Genomic DNA, 25,166 nt, shown 5'->3' with positions numbered 1-25,166 from the left:
ATTTCCTAAGATGGCTCCTTCTGGAATAAATTCTGGATGCTGGCGTTTTGAAGGGGTGAATACAACAGTGCTATAATGACATTTTCCCATTTATAAAATTTTCACTAGTCCCTCTGTTTTCAGTTTCTCTCGGCATTCTCGTTTTTAATCGTTGGTTATGAACCTGGAACTTCTCCAAAGCACTTGCTGCATATTCCAGCCAGAGGTTTTCCCCCACCAGTTCATCCATCAACTATACCCCATCTTCTAGAAGTTTGTTGGCCGCTTGCATTTACCGGTAAATCCCCTCTTACCCTTTCTCAGCTGTGGATTTATTCTTGCTTCTTTTTCTGTGGAAGTATGGTCGTGGGGTCTGCCATGTTGAAACCTACATATTATTTAAACCTCACGAGCTCTATTAAAAACGCTGGAGGTGACACAAAGTGTTTTAACATGACTTTTAACGTATGGCACTGAAATTCAGTGTATGGTCAGGGAGGGCGTGGTACTGCTTATTGTGGGCATCTGAGCAGCCACATGGTGAGGAGGAATCTGCCGAAGCCATTCATCGTGTGTAGAGTTTCACGTTGCTATCAACTCCAGAAACCAGTGAAGAGGAGAGATGCTGGGCTCTAATGTATTGACTCTTAAAGACGCAGGATGTTTGGAGTCCCCAGGTCCAGTGTCATTGAGAGGCCCTGCCCAGCTGCCTCTGCAGGTAGCAAGGGGACTATCATCCTCCCTTTGCCAGTGGAGCCACCCAGCTCGGGGCTGGGCTGGTCCCAGCTGGCATCTTGGCTAGGAGGGTGGTGATGAGCAGTGGCAGTCGAGGGTGTCAGATGGCTCTGAGCCTGGGGTGGCGAAAAGCTTCTGCACCTTGATGTGGCTGGAGAGGTGCCAATCAGTCCCATGAGCAGCAGGAAGACAGTGGCAGAGGGAACAGCTTGTGCGTGATGGTGATGACAGCGGGAGTTGCGAGAATAGGCTGGCAGCTGCCACCGACGCCCGAGTGGCGGCCACGGGACAGGGACAGCAGCAGCTACCACCGCAGGAGAAGGTGGTGACAGACTTAGGGCAACACCTACCTAACACTGTAATGTAATATATCGAAAGTCACTTTCGATATACAGAGTGCTGCTTTCTAGGTAACGTGGTTGTAAGAAAAGACTTAAAGACTCCTATGACAAGGGGCCTCCTTCTTATTCCAAGGTCAGAGGACCTTCTAAAGAGACTGTGTCATCATCTGTGCCACTGATTCTGAATTTCAGCTGGCAACGGGTGCATTTGTTTCTTTAAAAAAAATTTTTTTTTTAAATGTTTATTTTTGACAGAGAGAGAGGGAGAGGGACAAAGGGGCAGAGAGAGGAGACCAAGAATCCTAAGCAGGCTCCGTGCTGTCAGGGCAGAGCCCAACGTGGGGCTCAATCTCAGGAACCGTGAGATCGTGACCTGAGCCCAAGTCAAGAGTCAGATGCTCAGCCACCCAGGTGCCCCTGGTTCATTTGTGTCTAAAAGGGCTCGAATTTCTAGAAGAGCTGTACTCTCTGTTGTCATCAGGTGGCAATAACGAGTCATACTTTACAATCCCAGATGGTTTGGGTTCCTAGGGAGATCAGACATTTAGAATTTTAAATCACGACTTTGTAACTGAACTCGCCGTGTGCTTATGAAAACAAGCTAAACTGAGAGATTCAGTAACAAATGAAAACTTAGAAAAGAAAAATCTTTCTTGCCAACACAAAACAAAAGAATTCCTTACATTTCTTTAGCTACTCTTAACCTAATGGGTCTATAATGGAGCCTTGATTCTTTCTCCTCCATTAGATGCATCGGTTTGAACCCTGGGATTGCAGCATCGCTGCTTTCCTGTAAGAAGCAAGTCCTCCCCCAGCTGGGATGGAGATGTTTGTTACATTTCCGACTGGTAAGACCTGTCTCTACCCTCCCAAGTGCCATTTTCTCTTTGTCTAGCTGGAAGTTCTATAGTCCTAATTAGCTCCATAATCAACTCTTGATAATGACTTTAAAAAATCACCAGGCACACTAAAAGCATTCTGGTTACTTCCAGAAGTGGTGTCTGTCCCCAGCCACAGATTGTATTTCCCTTTTGGGGGGGGCAGTGGAGAGAGGGAGAAAAAGGGAGAGAGAGGGAAGGGGGAGAGAGGGAGAAGGAAAGAGAGGGAAGGAGGAACGGAGAGAGAGAGGGAGAGAGAGAGAAGCCCCCGTCATTCTTTACCACTATTCTCAATTTTAGTTCTTATTCTTTTTTTTAAAAAACAGCTTTATTGCAGTGTAATTCACACACTGTATAATTCACCAACTTCAAGTGTACAATTCAATGCCTTTTACCGTCTTTATGGATATGTGCGAGCATCGCCGCAGCCGAATTTAGAACACTTTCATCACCTCAAAAAGAAGCCTTGTACCTTTTGGCTACCACGCTCCTGTCCCCCCTGCTCCCCATCCAGCCCTAGGCAACTACTAACCTACTTTCTGTTTCTATGGATTTCTCTATTCTGGACTTTTATATGAATGGAATCATATAGTTATATGATCTTTTGTGACTGTCTTTTTTCACTGAGCATAATGTTTTCAGGGCTCACTCATGTACTTCAATCTTTTATAGCCAAATAATAATCCATTGTGTGGATATACCACATTTGTTTACCCGTCCATCCAGTGATGGACATATGGGTTGTTTCCACCTTGTGGTTGTTAAACATAATAATGCTATTTATATACAAGTTTCCGTATGGACATATGTTTTCATTTATTTTGGGTATGGAACCAGGAGGGAATCTTATGAGGTTTTAATATTCTTTTTTTAGCTTAATCTTCTCCCTCTTCGTGGTTATCCCATTGTACTGCTTACACTCCTGAGCCCACCTTGCTACCCCATGCACAAGCAGGAACTGGATCTTGATCGTTGGAAGTTCCAGTAATGGTTAGCTCTCATGTCCGTTCAGTAACTATTTGATGTATGAATGGATGACCCCTTGGCGATCTGTCATAACCACCTTGAGCAACTGACCTCTTTAGGAAATGCCTCAGATATTGAAACAGTTTAAATTATATGCTTTTGTGCTCATGCATGGTTCTATTCATTAAGAAAATCAGCAGTAAGAAGTCCCAATGGTAGATGGTTCCAAAGATGTGTAAGAGCCTAAGAAGCTTCTGTCCACCGAGGTGCTAACCTGAGACAGAAGCTTAATGTACAATACACAAGGGGGATATCAGGCCACATATTTTGGATAATGAGAATATGCTGCCCCTGAACATGAGAAAATAACCCATTGGATGGTCATGTCTTGGTCTATACAAGGTCTACTTCCTGTATCAAAGTAAGAAAACCATTCAAGTAGGCAGCCTACACTCAAGAATTCTTCCTCCTGCTTCCTCCTCAAGGCTTACAAAAGCCACTTTGGGGTCTAAGGATCCTCTCATGTCTACTCAAGAGATATGTGAGGTAGCTGAGAATGTTCTTTCAAGGCAAACAGCAGGGGTCTAAATTAGACTAGATTCCTCTCAGGGAGAAAGGAAGCATTTGAAGGTTTTTTGTAAGTGACCCCAACACTAAACCTCGGCTCTCTTCCAGACTGACCACAGATATGCAGATTCTCCCTGTCTACCTAGCACGTTAAGACTACTTTTCTACATGATTATCATGAACTTGGGGCAGGAAAAGAAGCCATATACCCTGCGGAAAAAAATGCTCATTAGAGGCAGAAGATTAGTACGGGGTTAGCACATAACAAGGCAGTGACAACATTCAACTTCTAACCCTGGGCCACTGCACTGTGTCTCCTGGTACAGAGTCCAGCCACCCTCCACACTGGCGCTGACCTAAGACTCTAGGTTCTTTTGCTAAGGATTTGACTTCCTGTTCCTTAGTAGCAGGAGAAGGCCACCCCCCTGCCCCCCAAATCATCACAGTTCTTATATTTTGTTCTGACTTAGAGTTTAGTAGAATTTAGATAGTAATTGTGTTATCATTTCTACTTTAATTTGCTTAAGAAAAAAGACTCAAATTGATGTGGGCAAAGCAGGTATTTATAGCTGAGAGAGAACATGGCAATATCAGTATCAAAAGCTAATAAAACTAATAATCTTTCTGTATTTACTTAATAACAAGGAGAGGAGACTGTGGAGATAGCGAACAGAAGTCATAATTATTATCACATAGTAATTTCCGCTTATAAAGAAGTGTCTAGCAGCAATATTATTCTAGTCTTAGGGGAGACAAACATTACGGGGAGTGGGGTTAACAGGATATCCCAAGAGGTGTAAAAGAAACTGGGGGAGGGAGGGGTTCAAGCCACACGAAGTTGATGTTCCTTCTCCTGAGACTGTCTGCCACTAACCTAGGACAGTACTGCTTCCAGAGGGAGTGTGAACAATGTGAAGCTTCTGACATCAGCCTGCAGGAGGCAGTGAGACCTGCCGGGCCTGACCAAGGAGTCAGGAAATCTGAGTTCTAGTCCTGTCAGGATCATTCTCTGGCCACGTACTCCATCTCCCTGGGCCTGTTAAATTCCTGCCTGTTAAAGGAAGGGGACAAGACGGTACCACCTCAAAGTCCTAGCTAATGAAGACTTTCTAGGTTTCTACGAAGACAACACGATTTAAGTAATCTGAGAGCCAACCGGGACTCTTCTTACCAAATCCTAAACTCACCTCTGCCTTCTAGTGCTTTCTCCTTTTGCTAATCTCCTGGAAACTGCAGTCAGTTCAGCCAGGGCAGTTTTTGTTCTTTCTCTCTTCACATTCCCCATCCCCATTCACTGTTTTTCAGAGAGGAGGACGGGAGGGAAGTTGGGCGTGCTGTCCTTTCCTGCTTAATGCACCAGATAGGAGCTCAATTAATTCACACTCGTGGAAACCCTCAGCCTCACAGGAGGACAATAAATACAGAAATGCAGATTACTATTATTTCTGGTAATTTCAGCATCTACTGTTAATCACAGCGACAGAAGACAACAAGTGAATGTATGTTTTTAAAAGGCTTTTCTTTTAACCCTTTGACAACAGTCACCTTGGAACTTTATTTTTGTAGGAGCCCCCAAAACACCCGACATATCCACTCGTCACCTGCAGGGTTAAAAAACGATTCTTCCTCGGATCCAACTAAATCTGAAACTATATGGTACAATGCACTGGAGTGACCAAGCTTGTGATTTTCTTAAAGCTACAGTTTAAGGACAGGAGCTGTATCCAAAAATTAGACTTTGGAAAATCCTCTCTCTCTAATAGCTTTCGGTTCTGGAGAAAGGGACCTCTTCTTTCTGATGTCCTCCTCCTTCTAAACCTTACCCCTCTCCAAGTACAGCTCAAAAACTGCATTTTTCTCTATTTCAATCTACTCTGAATAGTGTCCCAGCAGCACCTTCATGAAACTTTTCCCATAAAATAATTTTTTTTAAGCGTCTACTTTCTTTGGCAAATAATCAGCTCAGTACTTTCCTGTCTATGCCACTCACTTATGACATTTTATTCACCTAGCGAACGGTTACTGGGTGTAGTAGGCCTACATTGTTTTTGTTTTTTTAGAATCCCTCCCACTTCTTTTGGTAAAAGAACTTTCCCTTTTCTCTGGCACACTTTCTGTGAGGTCCAGGTTGGACCCATTGACCCTTCACAGCAGGTGTGGTCACGTGACAGGGACTGCCCAGTCAGAAGGCCCCATTCTTCCTGGCCACAGCCATGGGCTCAGAGATGGACAGGGCCCATCAGAGTCCCTCCATGAGACGTGCTGTATGGATTTTGGAAGAGAGAGGGTTTCCTTCCCTAAGATTTCCTGCTACAGGTATGATATTAGTTTGGGGGCTACTATTTTTGCCACATGGGGAGATAGGCTATGCAATAATAAAGTCAAACAGATGCAAACAGAAGCAAGAGTCTGATGGAGAGAAAAAAAAAAAAAGACTGAGTCCTGTCGATATGGTTTGACTCCTTGGACAAAACTGTGTTTCAAACCAATCACCCCTTGAATATGCCAGTTTCATAATTGAATAAATTCTCTTTTTTGGTCTGTGCTCCTTGCAACTGAAATAATCCTAACAAATATGCTGGACGCCTCCTGTACCAGGCACTGACTGTCTAACCTGCAGCCTGAAGTTTAGATACAGCGGTAGCTAAATCCCAAAGATAACCCCTAATGAACCATGCCTTCCATTATTCACGCCTCTGTGTAGTCCCCTTGTCCTCTAAATGTGGGCTAGCCCAGTGACTTGCTTTAACTAACGGAATGTGGCAGGAGTGATACTGTGCCAGTCCTGCGTCTAAGCCTTAGGAAGGCCTGGCAGCTTCTCCTTTCATGCTTTGGGGGGCTCTAAGTCACCACGTAAGAGGCAGGACTGCTCTGATGGAGAAACAACACGGAAGACGTAGGTGGAAAGTGGAATCTCTGAGATTAAGTGACAAGGGGAAGAGAGAGACCTAGCCATCCCAACAGCCCAGCCGAGCCCAGGCTTCCAGCTATCCCCACCAGTCACATGAGACAGGACATCTGGGATGTTCCAGGTCCAGCCGCCATCAGATGATAGCCATGTGAGATGTCCCAAGGCAGCCCAGCAGAAGAACTGTACAGATGAGTCCCAATCTGCTAAATCAACAGAACTAATGCCATGGTTGTTGTACTCGGTACCAAGTTTGGAGATGATTCATTATACAGCAATAGACAGTGGAAACAAATGTATAGAATCGATAATTAAGTTTTCCCAGACATGGGGAGCCAAACTTCAGGGCACACAAGCCAGCCAATTTTGCTTTCTCCTTAAAAAATTAAAACTTCTTGATGGGTATTTAAGTATTCTATATAACTGACCAAGATAAAGAGATATGGCATAACTTTATATAAAAACTTTAAAAGTGATGAGTAATAAATCAAGGTTTAAATTAAAACTTCCATAGTAATGAGTAATAATGTAAAACTGAGCTTTGCTAAGGACTGAAAGAATTAAAAGCTAAAATGTGCTAGATTCATTAGGTTTTACCATGTATGTGTGGAACAATCAAGGCTGTGCATTGCAGAGAAGGAATTTTTTTTTTTAATGAAATTTATTGTCAAGTTGGTTTCCAGAAAACACCCAGTGCTCATCCCGACAGATGCCCTCCTCAATACCCATCACCCACCCACCCCACCCTCCTACCCGCCATCAACCCTCAGTTTGTTCTCAGTTTTTAGGAGTCTCTTATGTTTTGGCTCCCTCCCTCTCTAACCATTTTTTTCCCTTCCCCTCCCCCATGGTCTTCTGTTAAGTTTCTCAGGATCCACATAGGAATGAAAACATATGGAATTTGTCTTTCTCTGTATGACTTATTTCACTTAGCATAACACTCTCCAGTTCCATCCATGTTGCTACAAAAGGCCATATTTCATTCTTTCTTATTGCCACGTAGTATTCCATTGTGTATATAAACCACAATTTCTTTATCCATTCTTCAGTTGATGGACATTTAGGCTGTTTCCATAATTTGGCTATTGTTGAGAGCGCTTGCAGAGAAGGAATTTATAAAGGATAGTGGGTGGTGCACAGATGAGCCAGCAAGACTAGAGAATCACATTTGGAAAGTGAGCAGGAATAAGCAAAGCTAGGCAGCAGCTGAGATCGTGACCAAAATCACTCCCGAATCACTCTGCGAAGACAGTTTCATGAAGATACCGCTGCCGCTGCTTAAACACAGAACACCACGTTTCGCTCTGCTGCTGGCAAAAGCGCACGTTGACTATGCCCTGGCCACTGCTGCTGCCACCACCCCAGGAAACTGGAAGTGGCCACCGCTGCTGATATCACTTCATGTAATTCTCCATTACCCCTGAACTTGGGAGTCTCCAGCTCCCCGGTTAGTCTGGAGTAGGTACATCTGATTGGCTTTGTGTAGGGTGGGTCCCCATATAGTAAACAAGCCTGGGCTTTGTGTTTTTATGATGGAAGATGGGCTTCTGCCTTCTAAACACAGGAAGAGATTTAGAAGCTAAGTCATCAAAAAATGACAAGTTCCAATCATATAGAGCTTCTTTTATTTTTCTTTCAAAATGACTGGGTTTTCTATTGATAGAACAAAAACACGTATCTTCTTGTTTTCCCCTCCTTTCTGAATATTTAAAATTCATTGAAAAACCATAGTGACTTCTTAAAAGCTATTTTAAGACAATTTCATTTCATTATCATTACCATATGTATCACCACCATATATACGTGTTCTGATACTTGGGGAATTAGGGTTTGCACTTGGCAGTGACCCCGCTCTCCCTGTGCTGTCCGGTCCAGCCTTCCTCCCTGACCTGGACACCCTCTAATGCTACTGCGTGGCAGCTGTCTCAGAGGTCCTACATGCCCTCCTGCCTGTGTTGGGTCTAACAATACTGTGATCATTCCCGGACAGGCCTTAGGTGCTGTGCCAAAATCCTTTCTCATAATCTTTTTGGCCTCCTTTTGTTTATCCCCACAGACCTACAAAACAACATCTCCTTTCAATTTCTTGCAGGGAAGATAAAAAATTGATACACCTCCTTTACGCCCTTTCAACATGGAACACCCTGTCACCACCACTTAATAGAGTCTATAAAATCACTGAGGCTGTGGTATATCTTCTTGAAATACTAATGCATTACGTTGTCATGAGCTGTATAGAACAATAGCTAAAATGCAGATAGACCTGGCTTTGAATCATGGGTCTGTCAGTTCCTAGTTGTGTAGACCTTGGCTTACTTCATCTTTCAGACTCAATTTTTCCATTTGTAAAATGAAAATGCTACTAAGTAAGCACACTAGGTTATAAGGATTAACCAAGATAATGCGTGTAAATCACAGAAGCAGAGAGCCTTATACAAAGTACGTGCTCAGGACATAGTAGGTATTGGTAATAATGTTAATGATAATGGAATAAAAATATTTTAAGTGTTTTGTTGTAACTGCCTAGTGTTACTTATATGTGGAAAACTGAAATGCTATGACAGAATTATAGCGCTATAAAAACTCCATGATGCAGCCTGAAAAGAAAATAAGGAGTTCCACATGTAATCAGAGATTCTGGCTTATACTGAGATATCATACTGGGCCATCAGTTTCTAACAGACAGAATACAGTAAAATAGACATAATGCTGAAACTACCCTAAATGTAGTAGTATTCTTTGATGATGGACAGGATCTTCTAGTCTCAGGGGCAAACATCATGAACACCAATTATCACTGCAATGAAAAAATCTCGGAAGTCCCAGTTAGTATGATTTTCCATACAGAATTATCCAAGAAATACCCAATTAATAAATAAGATAAATAATGGGACAACCAATTTCCTACTGTTCTTCTCCTCAGTTCTAAATATAAACAACAGTTCAAAGAGAGAGATTAATATTGGAAAGGGAAAAACGAGTTGTTCTAAGAAAGGGATAGCTTGATCCAGGAGATTAAGCAAGTCTTTGAAGTTAGGACTTATAATGGCTCACTGAGCAGGAATGGACAAGGCAGATTAGACCGAATAGAAAAACTTAGTACTACAGGAGTTAAAAAGAAGTATGAACATGTATAGTTCACATTTTTACAGGGGGTGCCAGCCTAAGGCTGTTAGCAAGATACCTACGTGTGATGTTATGTCATGCTGGCCAGTATTTGGTCCTCACTGCTGTATCTGCTTGGGTAAGGATCTCTTTTAAGATAGTTCTCCAAAGGAAATGTCTCTTATTCTACAGGTGAGCTAACACAGGGGCATCATCCAAGCAGATCCACACAGGCCCTATCGAAGAATGGGAACCGGGGAAAGGAGCTGCCGATTTTACTGGAAACTTTTTTTTTTTTTAATTTAAAAAAGGGAAAAGAGCTATTAGAGGCTCTCTGGTTTCAGGGCCTGTAATTTAAACATATGCTATTGGTGAGAAGGAACCTCGGAATGCCCGAGAGCACATTCTTTCCCTCTGCACAACAAACAGTAAATATTTAAGGCTCATTAGAGAAACTGGCAAATAGCTGATAGCCAATAGCTACAAAACTAAACTAAGGCAATCAGCTCCCTGGCAGACGTATGCTTCCCTTGTTCCAATGTTAGTTATGTGTCATTATCATTTCAATACTTTCATCCCTGGAGAACCAGGAAACAAGAGAAGAAAAAGGCAAAATTTCCGAAAACTGAAAAATAAAAATGCTCCCATGCTATATAATTAAAGTTAACAAAAGAAACAGACCCGTTGCCACATAACATGGAGCGGAGAGAAGCTGAAACTTCAGATGACTGATTTATCACAGCAAGTAATTACTTCATGTTTTTCACAAACATTTGAAACCTATTATTACTTTCACAGCGGCACATGCCAACAGAAGACTGTCACCTAAGGGAGAAGTGGGGAACTGGGCTGTAATTAATTTCTGGTCGCATATATCCATGAAGCCTTTCACGCTGTCAATAAAATGCTCCGGCCGCTGAAAAATCCCCAACCTCCCTCTTCTGTCCCCGGTACCCCAAAATGTTTCATCAGAGATTGCAGAGAGGAGACTGAGACGCGGTGGTAACGCCTGCTGCTGAGTTGAGGCCATTGATCTGCTCTTTCCCTGACCTGGGTACCAAGAGAGAAAAGTCAATCAAGAGCTGGCCTCTCCTGCTCCCCCTGCCCACCCTCCCCCCCGACTTGTTTTCTTTCCTCATTTGAGTCCATCTGCAATTGAGAAAAATAGAAGGTGGGCAATTCTTTGGAGGAATCGAAACATGTAGATGCCAGGCAATGGAAATCATTATAACCGAAGCCTGTGTCTTTAAAGGTTAGAATACAAAGATTACGAGCGCCTCCAGGAAAAAGTGAAATGGCTGATCTGAATAAAACCTTTCCATCAACTGGAAAACCAGAACACAGCAAAGGAGATGCAGAGCTATAGCAGATGTGACATTTATATTTTTGAGCACCTACATGTTTATTTTTTGAATTACCGTTCAGAGCCTTAGAAGACCTTTATAGGTCATGCAAAAGCACAGCCAGTCTGTCTGTCTGACTCCCCAGGAGGTGTGGTGAGCAAAGACGCTGCAACCACAAGCTTGACTGAAGGAAACCAGCCTACATTACTTTTTTCTTCATTCATTCGTGCACACACGCGTTCACTTGTCCATCCAGTCATCAAGTATTGGAAGTGCCTGTTACGCAATGGATATCTCAGAGATCTTTACCGTACTTCTGTGGAATTAAAGCTGATTTGCTTCCTTTTAGAAATCTCTCCGGCGAGAGCCTCTTCTGGGACTGGTGGTCAAGGGGAGCTCTGGACCTCAGAGCCCCATCTCTGGCTCTACGTCGTGGAGCTCTGGGCGAGTCTTATCTAGTCAGAGCCTTATTGACAGATGAGGAAACTTGAGCTAAGAGAGCTGAAGTGACTTTGCCCAAGTTTATGTCACAATCATGGATTGAATTTGTTTGCTGCCCACCAACTAGATCAGTGAAATACTACTTAGCTCACAAGAAAATTCTAGGAACACCGCTTGACCCTGCCTCAAAATAACAACAACAACAACAACAACAACAACAACAACAACAACAACAACAGTGACTGCCCTGAGGGGTGATTTTAATGGTTCCACTTAATCCAGAAAAGGGCTTTCAGGCAAGTTTTACTCTTCTTGCCTGAAGCAGGAGAAAGAAGGAAGATGGGGGAATAACAGAGAACAATGGCTGAGAAATGGCCTATCGTGAGCCTCACAGAACATGAGGGTAGGCTAGTATTTCTCCAAGGGTGTCCAAGAACCACCTGCATCAGGCTCCCCTGGGCACTTGTTAAGTAAACTGCAGATTCCTGCTCTCCCTCTTACTCAACCTTCTAGATCTTAATGTTTAGGGATGGAGTCAAAGAATTCCACTTAAAGGAAGTCTCCTACGAAATTCTTTTTTTTTTTCTTCTTTGAAGTAGGCTTCACATCCAGCACGGATCCCAACGTGGAGTTTGAACTCACAGCCCTGAGATCTAGAGTCGGACGTTCAACCGATGGAGCCACCCAGGTGCACCCCCCTACAAAATTCCTATACTTTCTAGCCTTTGAGAACCACTCGGTTGATCTGCTTGGTGTTTTAAGACTACACGTGTGTGTACTTGGATCGGTGCTAAGAGTTGAGCGGTGATATGATCATGTCTGTGGTATGGTTCTGAGTGTTCAGGAGTGTCAAATGCTACTACTGCTCCAGGACAGTTGTTTGGAAGGGGGACAGAAGACCAGTAAGTGCTGAGTACCTAAGGACTAAGCAAAACCAGCCCTACGTAACACATTCCCTCCCGTGGGGCGGAGGGGGTCTATAGAGCCCCCTACGGTGAAACTGCTCATTAAAGCTAATGAAAAGTGCCAGAGACCAGAGCTTGATGGAAATCAAGGGGGGAAAGACAAGCAGAAAAAAAATTAAGGAAAAGAAAACGTTTGAGAGCTAAGAGCCTGATTGAAAAATGAAATCATATTTTTAATTAAACAAAGCAAACAGAGACCCAATATTTACCAAATGAGAGCCCTGATTTCACATGGCTAAGAAAATACATAGATTAAGTGTGAATCCTAAGTCTTATTATTATGTAAACTGAGAATTTGCTGAGCTTCTTTAAGCTTTAGTTTTTTTCCATTGAGAAAATGAGGTAATAATAGTTACATACGGAGTTTCATATAGAGTTTCAGGGTTCCGTAGACCAATATAGGTAAAGTACTTCTTATGGTTCATGTCATGTAACCCAGTTTAATTATATAACAGTAATCATAATTGCCCTTATGTCATCACTGCAAGAAAGTAACTAATTTAGGCCTCTAGGTATTTTACACTAAAGTCAGTTGTCTTCTAGAAGCTGTCCTTGCTTCAGGGACAGCAGTGTGGAGTCAAAAGTCTGTAAGGCCAGGTACATGTTTATTTCTTGGTAACGTGTTCATATTTAGCTAAGGATGCTCTCTGAAACATACGTGTAAATTCATATTTATCAAACACTTTGAAACACAAATCACATTCATAAACATTTTAGATTGCTATTACAGAGAAGTAGAGGAGGGAAAAAAAAAAAAACACCCAGAAGCCAAAAACAAAACACAATTATGGTAACTAGTCACAAGAATTGCATAATGAGAAAGGCGCTGGGGAGGAAGTCTGGCCTTGATATGGTTTGTGAGGGGTTGTAGCTCTGCTTTCATAGCTATGGCAATTCTGCCTATTTCCTACATTTAAGCAGCAAAACTAAACACTTTATCTTCATTTAGAAAACGAGAAAGGTCAGCTTCCAGCCTAAAGTTTTTCAGTAAGAATTCTAATAAAGTCAGTAAATGATCATTCTTGGGCTTTAGTCGAGAACAAGCTTTGTATCTTTTTAGCACAATCATTTCCTGGCAGAAAAATGGCCTCGCTGGATGAATTAACTCAATTTCCTAACTATGACGACTACAGAGGTAGTGCAGGGTATAAAAATAGCACAACTGGATGAGAGATTTTGGGCAAGTCACTTCTGATTTCCATTCCTTGGGATCTTTATTGGAAAAACACCGCCTGTCATCTATGCTAATCCCTGAATCATTCCAATTTCAGCACATGTGCTACAAAGGGAAAACTACAACTCTCTGCCAATAATCTCGAGGAATCCTAAATTATACATTGACATTATATACGTACAAGGTATAGTGACATTAATTGAACATAATCAGAAAGAATTCTGATTTAATCAAAGCCTCATACATAAGATATGAGAAATCAAACACCAATACAGCCAGGTATTACTTTTGAGAGCTTTATAAATGCTCATTTTGGGGAGGTACTCTATGGGGGATAAAGAGTCCTCATTAAATAATTAATTAAAGATCAATTAATTGCTAGAATGTATGGAACCTATTATGAGTGCAATAAATACAGAAAAAGTAGATCAGTAGAAAGAGGGATGGTCAGAAACAGGCAGCAAAGGCAAATGAAGGTTTGATTAGTGAGATGCAATGTTATTGAAATCCACTTGTACAAAATTTTAAAGAAAATTTTCTCAGAGATCAGGCCATATAAATGTTTATTATTAAATTTTATTAATGGGTATATTTCCTTCTCCCAGGCAGCAAAAGCTATTTAAACCATCATATTTCCCAATTTACTCTGGCCCCTAGGAAAGTCAGGGCTAGCTTTGCATGATCATCAAATTCAAGAGATAAAACAGAATTTTTAGGGGGCATCACCATTAAAAGAATTTTGTTAGCAGACTAATCTCTCCCATAAAATGAATCATAAATCCACATGATTAATAATCTTGAGTTAAAAACCTGGAGTATTACAGGTAAAGGTTTGAAAAGGAAGAGGTTGGGGGCACCTGGGTGGCTCAGTGGGTTAAGTGTTTGACTTCAGCTCAGGTCATGATCTCGCGGTTAGTGAGTTTGAGCCCACAATGGGCTCTGTGCTGACAGCTCGGAGCCTGGAACCTGCTTTGGATTCTGTGTCTCCCTCTCTCTCTGCCCCTCCCCCACTAGCACTCTGTCTCTATCTCTGTCACTCTCTCTCTCTCAAAACAAAAAAGCATTAAAAAAAAAAAAAGATTTGAAAAGGAATAGGTTACCCTAAGATTAAAGAAGCAGATAAAACTAATGGCAGAATAAAGGTGGGAAAAAATAAGCAGAGAAAAGAACATGAAAAATATAGACCTATGAATTTTTTTCAGAAACAAAATTGCTCTTCCAGCAAGGCAATCAAGTAACATTTTACTTAATAGGTGGGGGCATTTCATATTTGTAGCCAAATCACCTCCAAAGCTTACTCGAGAGGCAGTACCCCCTCTTGATGCCCTGACTGATGGCGATTTAGGGGACCACAGATATTCATCTGTCTGCAGGTCTGCGGGTGTTTCCAGTAGATGGCAGCATGTCATTGTTAATTCCTGTCTAGCAGGCTACACCCTGGTCAGTCTGAACAGGAAAACCCACAACCTTTCCTGCAGAAAACCAAAAAGGGCTGCTGCTGGTGGCATAGGTTTGCAGGAAGTAAGCCCACCTGAACAGCCTCCTTGGAAGGAGTTCAACATTCTCAGCCACGCCGGAGATCGTTCTTGGCCATAGATACAGCACAAGGTCAAAGACAATGTGAACTGATATATATTCGGTTTCTAGTCTGGCTTTGTCACTCTGTCACCTTGAGGAAGGCACTGTGGGGCCATCCCTTCCTTATCCGCTTCAGGGCTTCCTCCTCTCATACCTTTTACATGCTGTTCCGCAGGGCACGGCCTCCATCTACAGTGCTTATAAGGTGCTTATTTCTCCGATGGGTTCAAACGACAACCCTAGGCTGATGACTCCCCACATCTGCTTGTTCAATACCGTCACCCCCACCCCGACCCCAGCTTCTAGCTTACCTGCCCAGGTGCATGTTGGACAACTCCACTGGGAAATCTCACAGGAATCTTAACACTCGTCACATCCACTGATCTCTCCTTCATCAAACCTCCCTCTCCCTCCCCCCAGGCTTATCTTTTTAAAAAAACATCTAACTGCCTTTATTCACTGATTTCTGAGTTGGGCAGCATCCCATCTAGCAAATGGAAGGGTGCTCCTAGGCTTATCTTATTGGATGGTATTGTGAGCATCTTAGATACCCATGCCAGAAAGTGCCCTGACTCCTTTCCTTTATTCTCACTGTTGGTCACGCCCTACGTCCTGCCAATTTTAGTTCTTCTCAACTGGTGTTCTCCATGGCCCCCCCGGAACTGACCTAATTCAGGCCCTACACATCTCTCTTAACAATCACCTTCCACTTGGTCTGGAAGGCCTGCAGTTTTATGGCCCTCTTATCCATTTCCTACTTAGCTTTAGATACAAATCTGACCATCTCACTCTTCCCCTGAATCCATTTACCCCGCAGGATAAAGTCTGGACACCTTCACGTTTTCATCCCACGGGCATTTACCGAACGCCTACTACAGGCTGGTGCGTTCTAGGCCCTGGGGCTAGAGAAAGGAACAAGATCCTTGTCTCACGACGCTCACATTCTACTTTCATAGAGAGATAAGGAACAAATAAACAAGTAAGTAGAGAATGTGTAAGATGGTGATGCGTGCTAAGAAAAAACAAATCAGGGTAAGTAAAACGGGGAGTGCTGGTGGGAGAGGAGGCGTGTTTTGAAACACTGCAGAGGAGGCCTCTCATGAGGTGGCAGTTGTGCTGAGTCACCCTTGGCCAGCTCTGTTTTCCTCCTGCCTTATCTTCTACCCTTCCCTTCTCGAGGGTCTGCTCCAGTCACCCTGAACTGCCCTTTCTCTCTCGTTTTTTAAGCTTTTATTTATTTAGTTTTGAGACTGGGGGTGGGGGGAGATGAGCAGGGAAGGGGCAGAGAGAGAGGAAGAGAGAAGATACCAAGCAGGTTCCACACTGTCAGCCCAGAGCCAGGGTGGGGCTCGATCTCATGAACCCTGATGAGATCATGACCTGAGCTGAAATCAAGAGTCAGACTCCTTTAACTGGCTGAGCCATCCAGGCGCCCCTGTCTGTGTTTGATTACAGCAATCCTAGTGGGTGCAATATGATTATCTTGTTGTGGTTTTGACTTGCATTTCCCTAATAACAAACTATGTTGAGCATCTTTTTATGTGTGTATTACCCAACTATGTATCTTCTTTGGAGAAATGGCTATACACATCCTTTGCCTGTTTTTTTATTAAGTTTTTTTTCCCAGTAGTTTCAGATTTACAGAAAAATTGAAAAGACAGCACAAAGACTTCCCATATACTTAGGCCTAGTTTCCCTCTTATTAACAGCTTATATTTGTATGATATATTTATCCTGACTAATGAATCAATATTGATATGTTATTATTAATTAAAGTCCATAGTTTATTAACATTTTCTTAGTTTTTACATAATATCCTTTCTCTGTTCCAGGATCCCATCTGCATTACATGTAGATGTACATTACATTACATGTACATGTAGGACACTGCATTACATGTAACAGCCATGCCTTCTTAGGCTCCTTTTGGCTACAAAAGTTTCTCAGATTTGCCTTGCTTTTGATGACCTTGACAGTTTTGAGAAGTACTGGTCAAGTATTCCGTAGGATCCCCCTTTATTGAAAATTCTTTGATGTTTTCCTCAATTGTATGAGGGTTATGGGTTTCGGGAAAGATCACAGAGGTGAAGTATCATTTTCATCCCTTCAAATCAAGGGTATTATCTGTCAATGTGATTTATGCATGTTGGTGTTGATCCTTGATCACCCGACTAAAGTACAATTGATCAGATTTCTCCACTATAAAGTTACTTTCCTCCCATTCCATACGTACGCTTTGGAAGGAAGTCCCTATGTGCAACCTCTACTTAAGAAGTGGGGAGTTAGGTTCCTCCTTTAGGGCAGTTTCTACATAATTCATTTGGAATTCTTCTGTATAGGAGATTTGTCTCTTCTTCCTCACTTAAATAGTCCTAGCTTTGCCCATTAGGAGCTCTTTCAAGTTGGCTCCTGTGCCCCTTTGACACATTCCTGGCAATGTGGGGTGTGTGTGTGTGTGTGTGTGTGTGTGTGTGTGTGTGTGTGTGTTTGTGTGTGTATATTTAGTACCTCCTTAAATTTCTGGCACTATAAGACGCTCCAGGCTCATCTTGTATATTTTCTGTCCCAGTCCTAGACTCAGCCATTTCTCTCAGAAGCCCTGCTTCCGTTTACTGGAGAAGAGTTTTAGAAATCAAGATCTGGGCACTAGCTAGGATGGTTGTTACTGGGGCACCTTTACCTATCCTTTAATTGGGTTATTTGCCTTTGTATTATTGAGTTGTAAGAGTTCTCCATGAATTCTGGATGTAAGTAACTTACTAGATATATGATATGCAAATATTTTCTCCCATTCTTTTGGTTGTCTCTTCACTCTCTTGATTCAGCCTCTTAATGAGTTAAACAAACATGGTGTATTATACTTTTCCATATAAGCCTGTGTCCTGAGGAAGCATTTAAGGCAAGATTTTTTTCTCCTTTGGTTCCCAGATTCCAAATGGTTCCAGTGGGATTTTTCTGTTGGCTTTTGTGAAGAGGTCCCTAAGTATGTGTATTACACATAGGAGATATGGGACTTCATTGGTTAAGTAAACATATATAGAATAGCTCCAAAGCGAAACTGGAGTTGCTGGAAAGGGACCTAGGGCTGGAGAAGGGAGGAATCGGGCATGTAGAAGCAGAGACTGACTTTCATTAAAAATAAAACCACTCGGGGCGCCTGGGTGGCTTAGTCGGTTAAGCGTCCGACTTCAGCTCAGGTCACAATCTCGCAGTCTGTGAGTTCGAGCCCTGCGTCGGGCTCTAGGCTGATGGCTCAGAGCCTGGAGCCTGCTTCTGATTCTGTGTCTCCCTCTCTCTCTGCCCCTCCCACATTCATGCTCTGTCTCAAAAATAAATAAAAACATTAAAAAAAATAAAAAAAAAATAAAACCACTCAGTGTCCAAAGAGAGATCATAACTTCATCATTGAAAAGATCCGCTTCATCTTTGGAAACACATGATGAGTGTATATGCTGGGAAGAGCAGGGGTTTCTTAGGGACTGTTCAATGAGAAAAGAGAGGTTGCCAATTTCGGTCTTTTCTGTATCACACCGGAAACACTCTAATTGCATTTTTGTTTGCCATGAACGCATCAGACCCTACCAGGGCATTGAGCAGTGAGAAGTCTATTCCCAAAACTTGTTTCTGCACTGGGTAAGTTGTGTAGGGAAGATTAAGGAGTGTGAACCAAAGCATTTCAGTCCTCTCCTCAGGTCACCAGGGCCCAATTCTTTGCCCTAAGCTAATTTAACCTACCAGCGCCATTTGACACAGATGAAGACACTCTCCTCCTAAAACACTTTCTTCTGGGACACAGACCTCTCTCCTGCTATCATCCTACTTCATCGGCTGCTGGTTCTCAGGTTCCTGGGCTGGTGTGTCCTCAGCACTCCAACATCTCAACGCTGGAGGACCTACCCAAGGCCCAGTTCTTGGATGGCTTCTCTTTTCAGTCTGCTTGTGTTCTCAGTAAGATCTGGTGTCTCATGCCATCTCATGGCTCTACTTATTTATTTATTTTTAAATCCCATCTACAAGCTGATGATTCCCGGACTCCTTTTTCCCGCCCAGCCCTCTTTCCCGAATTCAGATTGGTATATTCAGCTCTCTCTTCGTTATCTCTATTCACATGTCTAATGTGCACCTCAGACTTAGTACTTCCAAACCCAAGCTGTCGATACCCCCTTCTTATCTGCCCCATTGCTACCTCCCCAAACTCAATCTGCCTTTCCCACCGTCTGGCTCATTTTTGCTTCAGTAAATCAAAATGCCAACCTTTGAATTGCTCGGAACAAAAACCTTGGAGTCACTGGCTTGCTTCCAATCCCTCAGCAAATCCTATCAGCTCTCCTTTTAAAATATATCCTAATCTGACCACTTCTCATCCTCTGCACTGCTACCATCTTGGTCTGAATCACCACCATCTTTCATGTAGGTTCATGCGATAGTTTCCTAACAGCTCCTTCTGCCTTTGCCCTTGCCTGCAACCTCCCCTCCCCAATTGTCTATTTGCAACATAGCGGCCAGAGTGAGTCTTCTGCAACATAAGTCACGTTATGGCGGTCTTCTGTTCCACACCATCTGATAGTTTCCTACCTCCCTCAAAGTAGAACCCAATGTTATTGCAACAGTCTTCAAGATCTCAGATTCTTAAACCTTTGACGTCATTTCTTCTTCTTCCTGTTGCTCATTCACTTTAGCCATACATACTGGCCTTTCTGCTGTTCTTTAAATGCCAGTCATACTCCTCTCTCTGGTTCTTTCCTCTCATACCTCTTTTTCTGGTGTGCTTTCTCCCGAGGTATCCACATGGCTTCTTCCCGGTCTTCCTTTAGGTCTTTCCTCAAATGTTACCGTATCATTAAGGGCTTCTGTGGCCACTCTAAAATTGTGGGTTACCTTCATTACACCCTGGCATACTCTAGTCCCCTTCCCATGCCTGATTTTTCACCGTAGCACAGAGGGAAGAACCAGGAAGAAACCTCTGGGGTCATCTTTTTGAATAATGGGTTCACTTAAACTGTAAAGATTGCCAGATCCACCTTGGGGACTTGAGTGCCCGTTCATTCAGACGTCTCCCGATACACAGTGCCTGGACTGCTAGGTTGTTTCAGTGACTCAGTTTTGGGAAGTGCATGGCAGCTCAGGGTAAGATGATTTCTGATGAAAGGAACTAAAGAGCACACCCGTAAAGCCCTTCCATTTCCTAGTTAATCGGTGGTAATTTTCCAGGACAAAGTAACTTCTTGAGTCTGAAAACTTAGAGTGGGGTCAAAAGGGTCAGAGCCATAGCAGAGATCATTATCATAGGGGACAGGGCTTCTCTGTAATTCTGGTGATTATACAGGTTATCCTGATCCTTTGCTCCCCCAAGATTTATCTTCTTATTGGAGATCAGAGTAAAGGTGTGTATAAAAAAGACAGACAACAATACCACAAGCAGAAGAATCAACACAAATGGAATCACTCCAGATCTCTCTTTATTACAGAAAGGGCGTTCTATTTTCCACCGGCCAGGAAGGCTGTGGAGGTGAAAAAAAACTACAAGAGCCTTGCAACTTCTCGTTAAGTAAGTTTTCTGACACATTGGCAACTAGTGATTAATTACTGTGTTAGAAGATAACATTCCTATAGAGATTTGCTGGAAATAGAGATGCTGTCCATGCTTGATTAGACATTGCTTAAGGAATGCTGAGGCACACTGTTGCCGTCTCTTATTTCTGGCTATTTTGGTATCGCTGTTATATTTATTTTACATAGCTTCAAATTCAGTAGAATTGATGGAGCCCATTTCACAAAACCCGTCCCTACCAAAAGCAGGAATAAAAAAAATAAGGCTATAAAGTGCATCTATGTATGCATGTGTGTATGTGAGCAAGAGAAAATGAGGGTGAAACAGACTAGGAATAGTGGAGATATACTGTTGCTTTTGTAAATGCTTTCTGCTCTACAAGGAAAGACCTGCAAGGGAGATACTGCTCCGTATAAGCTTCTAAGAACATTGACCTATGTCAGCTGGTTAAAACTTTCAGGGCATTAAAGACTAAACTAAAACTAAACTTTGCCATTAGCCAAGCCCTTTGCCAGCCACCACCCCCCCCCCCCCCCCAAAAGCCTTGATTTTGATACCTATCCATTCATCCAGTACACGTGATGAGCACTTACTCTGGTCCGGGCACTGAGAAAACAGACAGGAAGAGTCGCGGTCTCTTGGAACATTCAAGTCTCATAGGGAGAGGTCTTCTGAGCCAGGATCAAAAGGACAGACTCATCCAATGCTACATACTTATGCTGCTTATTTCCTTTCATACTCCATGGGGAGTAGAGAGTAACAGTAGCAGTACCTCTCCCAAGTGGTCACATTTCCGCTCACGCCCATTTCCTTGGACATCATTCATAAATCCAACCGTAAAAGGCACGGCTTGGTTGCCGTTCAGTTATTTCCTGAAGAAACGCTTTGCTGGCACACAGCCCACCGATGCCAACCTCAATACTGCCCAGTCAGCATTTCATTATTCAGATGCTAGTTTTTTGAGTACGCGTTCAGGCCCCATGCTGTCTGCCAAAAACTGTGCTAATTTACTTATTTCAGCTAAATAAAAAAAAAATCATTTAAAAAAGGATGATTGAATTTAAGAATTATATTCCTCAGAGAATTAGTAATGCTTTGCTGTATCCCCCAGGCCTCCATGTACTTAACTTCCCCTTGTCAATGTTATTATGAATAGACTAATTCAATAATGAGATCATTCCCCATAAGAGCGACCAAATAAATGTAGTATTCAGTCACACCTGGTTTCCCTAATCTGAGCAAGGAAGGCTTTCTACCAAATTTAGCCTAAAATAGGGAATTTAACGAACACACACACACACACACGCACACACAAGAAGGAAGAACAAGACAGGAGGAGGACAGAGAAGGAGAGGAACAGGTGGCAATGGAACAAATGGGAGTGATAGATTGGAGAAGAAAAGTTAAAAATGAAGATATATGGTTATATGCTTTCCAAACAAAGATCCTAGCACATATGTCTTAATACCTGTCAAAGTAATGTAATATTTCATCATCCTTTGAAATGTCTTCAGAATTGTTTCAAATTTTCTAGAACTTCTCGAGGAATCCAAAAGTCAAGTGAAATGGCACAGAAGTACTAAATGTTAGGCAGGAGAACTCTGCACTATTACCAACAAATGACTTTCTAGCCATAAGGGAGTTTGTGGAATAATTCACCAAGGTACAAACAGCAGTAATGCACCACGGTACGATAATCATTCATCCTCTGCAAAACCGTTTTCACTTTCACTGAAGCTCCAAAGGTCTGATGATTTAAGTAAGGGAGAGCCAGCGTTGAGACCACATGAAGAGAGAATAAAATCACCTCTTAAATTTGAAAAGGTGCATTATAAAGAAACATTAAAAACTGAGATCAGCAAACCTAGGACAGAGAAAGGAAGAGTGCGATTTAAAAGAAGAGCCTTCAAGGACATGAAGGGTGGGCATGGTTGACGATGAGCCCCCACAACGAACATGAGAAGAGAAGACGGGTTTCAACTGGGAAGAGAGAACAGATGAGGAAAAAGATTCATGGACACATACACTCAACCCTTGTTATTTATAATGAGAGAAAAAAAGGGAAAAAATCCTAATGCTTAAAAAATTTGCAAATGATTAAATAATGCCTAATTTATGCCGTGGAATAAGTGTTCAGGTATTAAAAGTGATACCGCCGACCCTTGAACAGTGTGGGAAGGTAGGGGCGCCAACCTCCTACACAGTCACAAATCTGTGTATAACTTCTGACTCCCCGCCAGAAAACTTAACTACTAACAGCCTACTGCTGACCAGAAGCCTTACTGAGAACATAAACAGTTGATTAACACGTATTTTGTATGTTATACATTTTATATATTATTTTTATATACGTAAAACACTGTTTTCAAAGAATAGTACTGATATGGGGAAATGCAGTTAAGCAAATATAAAATTACATTAACATAGTTCCAATTTTGTAAAAAGAGAAATTGCATGCACGCATAGTATGAAAATTCACTTGTATACTTAGCACAGGCAAAAAGCCAGGAGAAACAACGCCCAATGTCAAAGTCTCTGGATGAAAGTCTTAGGAGCAATGTTTATTTTATTTTTTGTATTTTATGTCACAGATCTTAGGCAGTGAGCAAATATTACTTTCATAATAAGAAAAAAGTTACTGAAGTTTTGTAGTAAGAGCTTAGCTTAGACAACAGGGAAAACTACCTGCCTAAGTGAGGTTAAGCATCCAACAGAATTGTATCGAATTACCTTCTCTAAGACTAAAGAACGTCTAATCATTTCACTGTTTTTTTTTTTTTTAAATTAACTTTTGCAGTACCGAGAATCCATTTTTCTAAATGATTTTTACGGGCGATGGGATCTTGGCTTTGGTACAAGGGACTTCGCCCAATCTTTCCTCCTACCTTGCAAAATCCAGGTCTGCCTCCCGCGACATGGTGATGTTGGTCAAATTCTGCTGAAGGACAAAAATGTTTCTACACATCTTCTTGATGCCGGACTCGCTGATGCGCCTGAAGTACTGGGCACCATTAATGAGGATGCAGGAGATCAGGTGACCCAGGCCTGAGGGGCCAGCACAGGTCAGTGGAGGGAAAAGAGAAGATAGATTAGTGCCACCCTGCATGAACTCACACATGAATATGGAAGGATTTCTCTTTTCTCATCCTCCACAAATTTAAACGACCAAAGAAAACATACCCGTGAGGGTTGTTGTGCCCACTGATCTTACACTTGTTCCAGAGTATTTAAATATTGTCCTAATAGTTAGATATGGAGAGGCTTTATGTAACATAACCTGGTAAATCCATAGCTCCAGCACTGCCATATTTATCGTAAGCTATCATACCAGGGGCTTAGAAAATATGCCAGGTTAGGGGCGCCTGGGTGGCTCAGTCGGTTAAGTGTCCGACTTCTGCTCAAGTCATGATCTCGCGGTTCTTGAGTTTGAGCCCTGAGCCGGGCTCTGTGCTGACAGCTCAGAGCCTGGAGCCTGCTTCAGATTCTGTGTCTCCCTCTCTCTCTACCTGCTACCCCTCGCTCACACACACTCTCTCTCTCTCTCAAAAATAAAATAAAAACACTAAAAAGTTGAAAAAAAAAAAAGAAAATACGCCAGGTTGTTATAAACTACTCAAGAGCAGTGGGACTCATTTTTCTGCAAAGTGGTTTTGGAAGCAGAGATGAACACATGTAAATACAATGATCTGTTTGCTTTCCTCTTCCTCCCACAAAAAAAGCCAGGGGTGTACTTTTGGCTCAAAAGTTGATTTGGAACCTAATAAGGCAAAAATAGAGTAAGAAATTGATGCATGTGGGTTGCCATTTGTCAAAGCTTTCGCTAGAACTCTAAAGCTAGTCCGGCTTGTTACAAGCCATCTACTATTTTTGTTATCTTCCCCTTCTAAAGGCAGAGTTCCTCTGTGGTGAAGGTTCAGATGGGAGCTCAGGGCACCTCTTCAGGTTCAATGACTCCCACTATCTGCAAAATGAGTTTCCTCGTTTAGGATGAAGGTCAAAAAGAAGAGGAGGAACATTCTCTCTTGCTTCAGCTCCCCTCATCCAGCGTTGCTTCCAGACCACGAACTCACTTGTATGTGTTACCGTTTGAAAGTGAAGCAAAAGGCTTTTTACTCAAAGAAAAAGAAACACACACATGGATTTTACATGTAAAGCCAGACAACCGATTGATGTGACAAATCTCTGTAAGTCACGTTTTGGTGTGATTTTACTGAGCCCGTAACTTCAGGCACAATTTTATTCCACCATGGTAAAATGCAGTTTGCCCCGAGTGTAGGCAATGGGAGGGGGGTGCACTGTGTAATCAGAATAGCAAATAATAATCAATATATTAAATAAGTAAATTTATATTAATAAATATGTATAATAGATCGTAATAATAATTAAAAATAAAACCTATAAGAGGTTGTCTGCTTTACATTACCACTGTATACTGGTAATTTCAAATTAAGAATTTTTTTAAATGTTTATTTTAATTAATTTTATTTTTTATTAAATATAATGTATTGTCAAATTGGTTTTCATACAACACCCAGTGGTCATTCCAACAGGTGCCCTCCTCAATGCCCCTCTCCCCCACCCCCCATCAACCCTTAGTTTGTTCTCAGTATTTAAGAGTCTCTTATAGTTTGCCTC

The 25,166-nt window shown here is 42.2% G+C and overlaps 1 protein-coding gene across 1 annotated transcript in view; it reads right to left on the bottom strand.

Annotated features, from left to right (window-relative positions):
* Positions 1 to 25,166, bottom strand: part of EXOC4 (exocyst complex component 4) — a 753,548-nt gene that overhangs the window by 34,169 nt on the left and 694,213 nt on the right. Inside the window, exon 17 of the mRNA XM_019452780.2 lies at positions 23,417 to 23,576. Coding sequence (XP_019308325.1) covers positions 23,417 to 23,576 — 160 coding nt within the window. The remainder of the gene's footprint in view (positions 1 to 23,416; positions 23,577 to 25,166) is intronic.

This window comes from Panthera pardus, unplaced genomic scaffold, assembly GCF_024362965.1.
Source record: "Panthera pardus isolate Hobbes unplaced genomic scaffold, ASM2436296v1 HiC_scaffold_8, whole genome shotgun sequence".
Classification (NCBI taxonomy): domain Eukaryota; kingdom Metazoa; phylum Chordata; class Mammalia; order Carnivora; family Felidae; genus Panthera; species Panthera pardus.
This window is presented reverse-complemented; position numbering and strand designations above follow the sequence as displayed.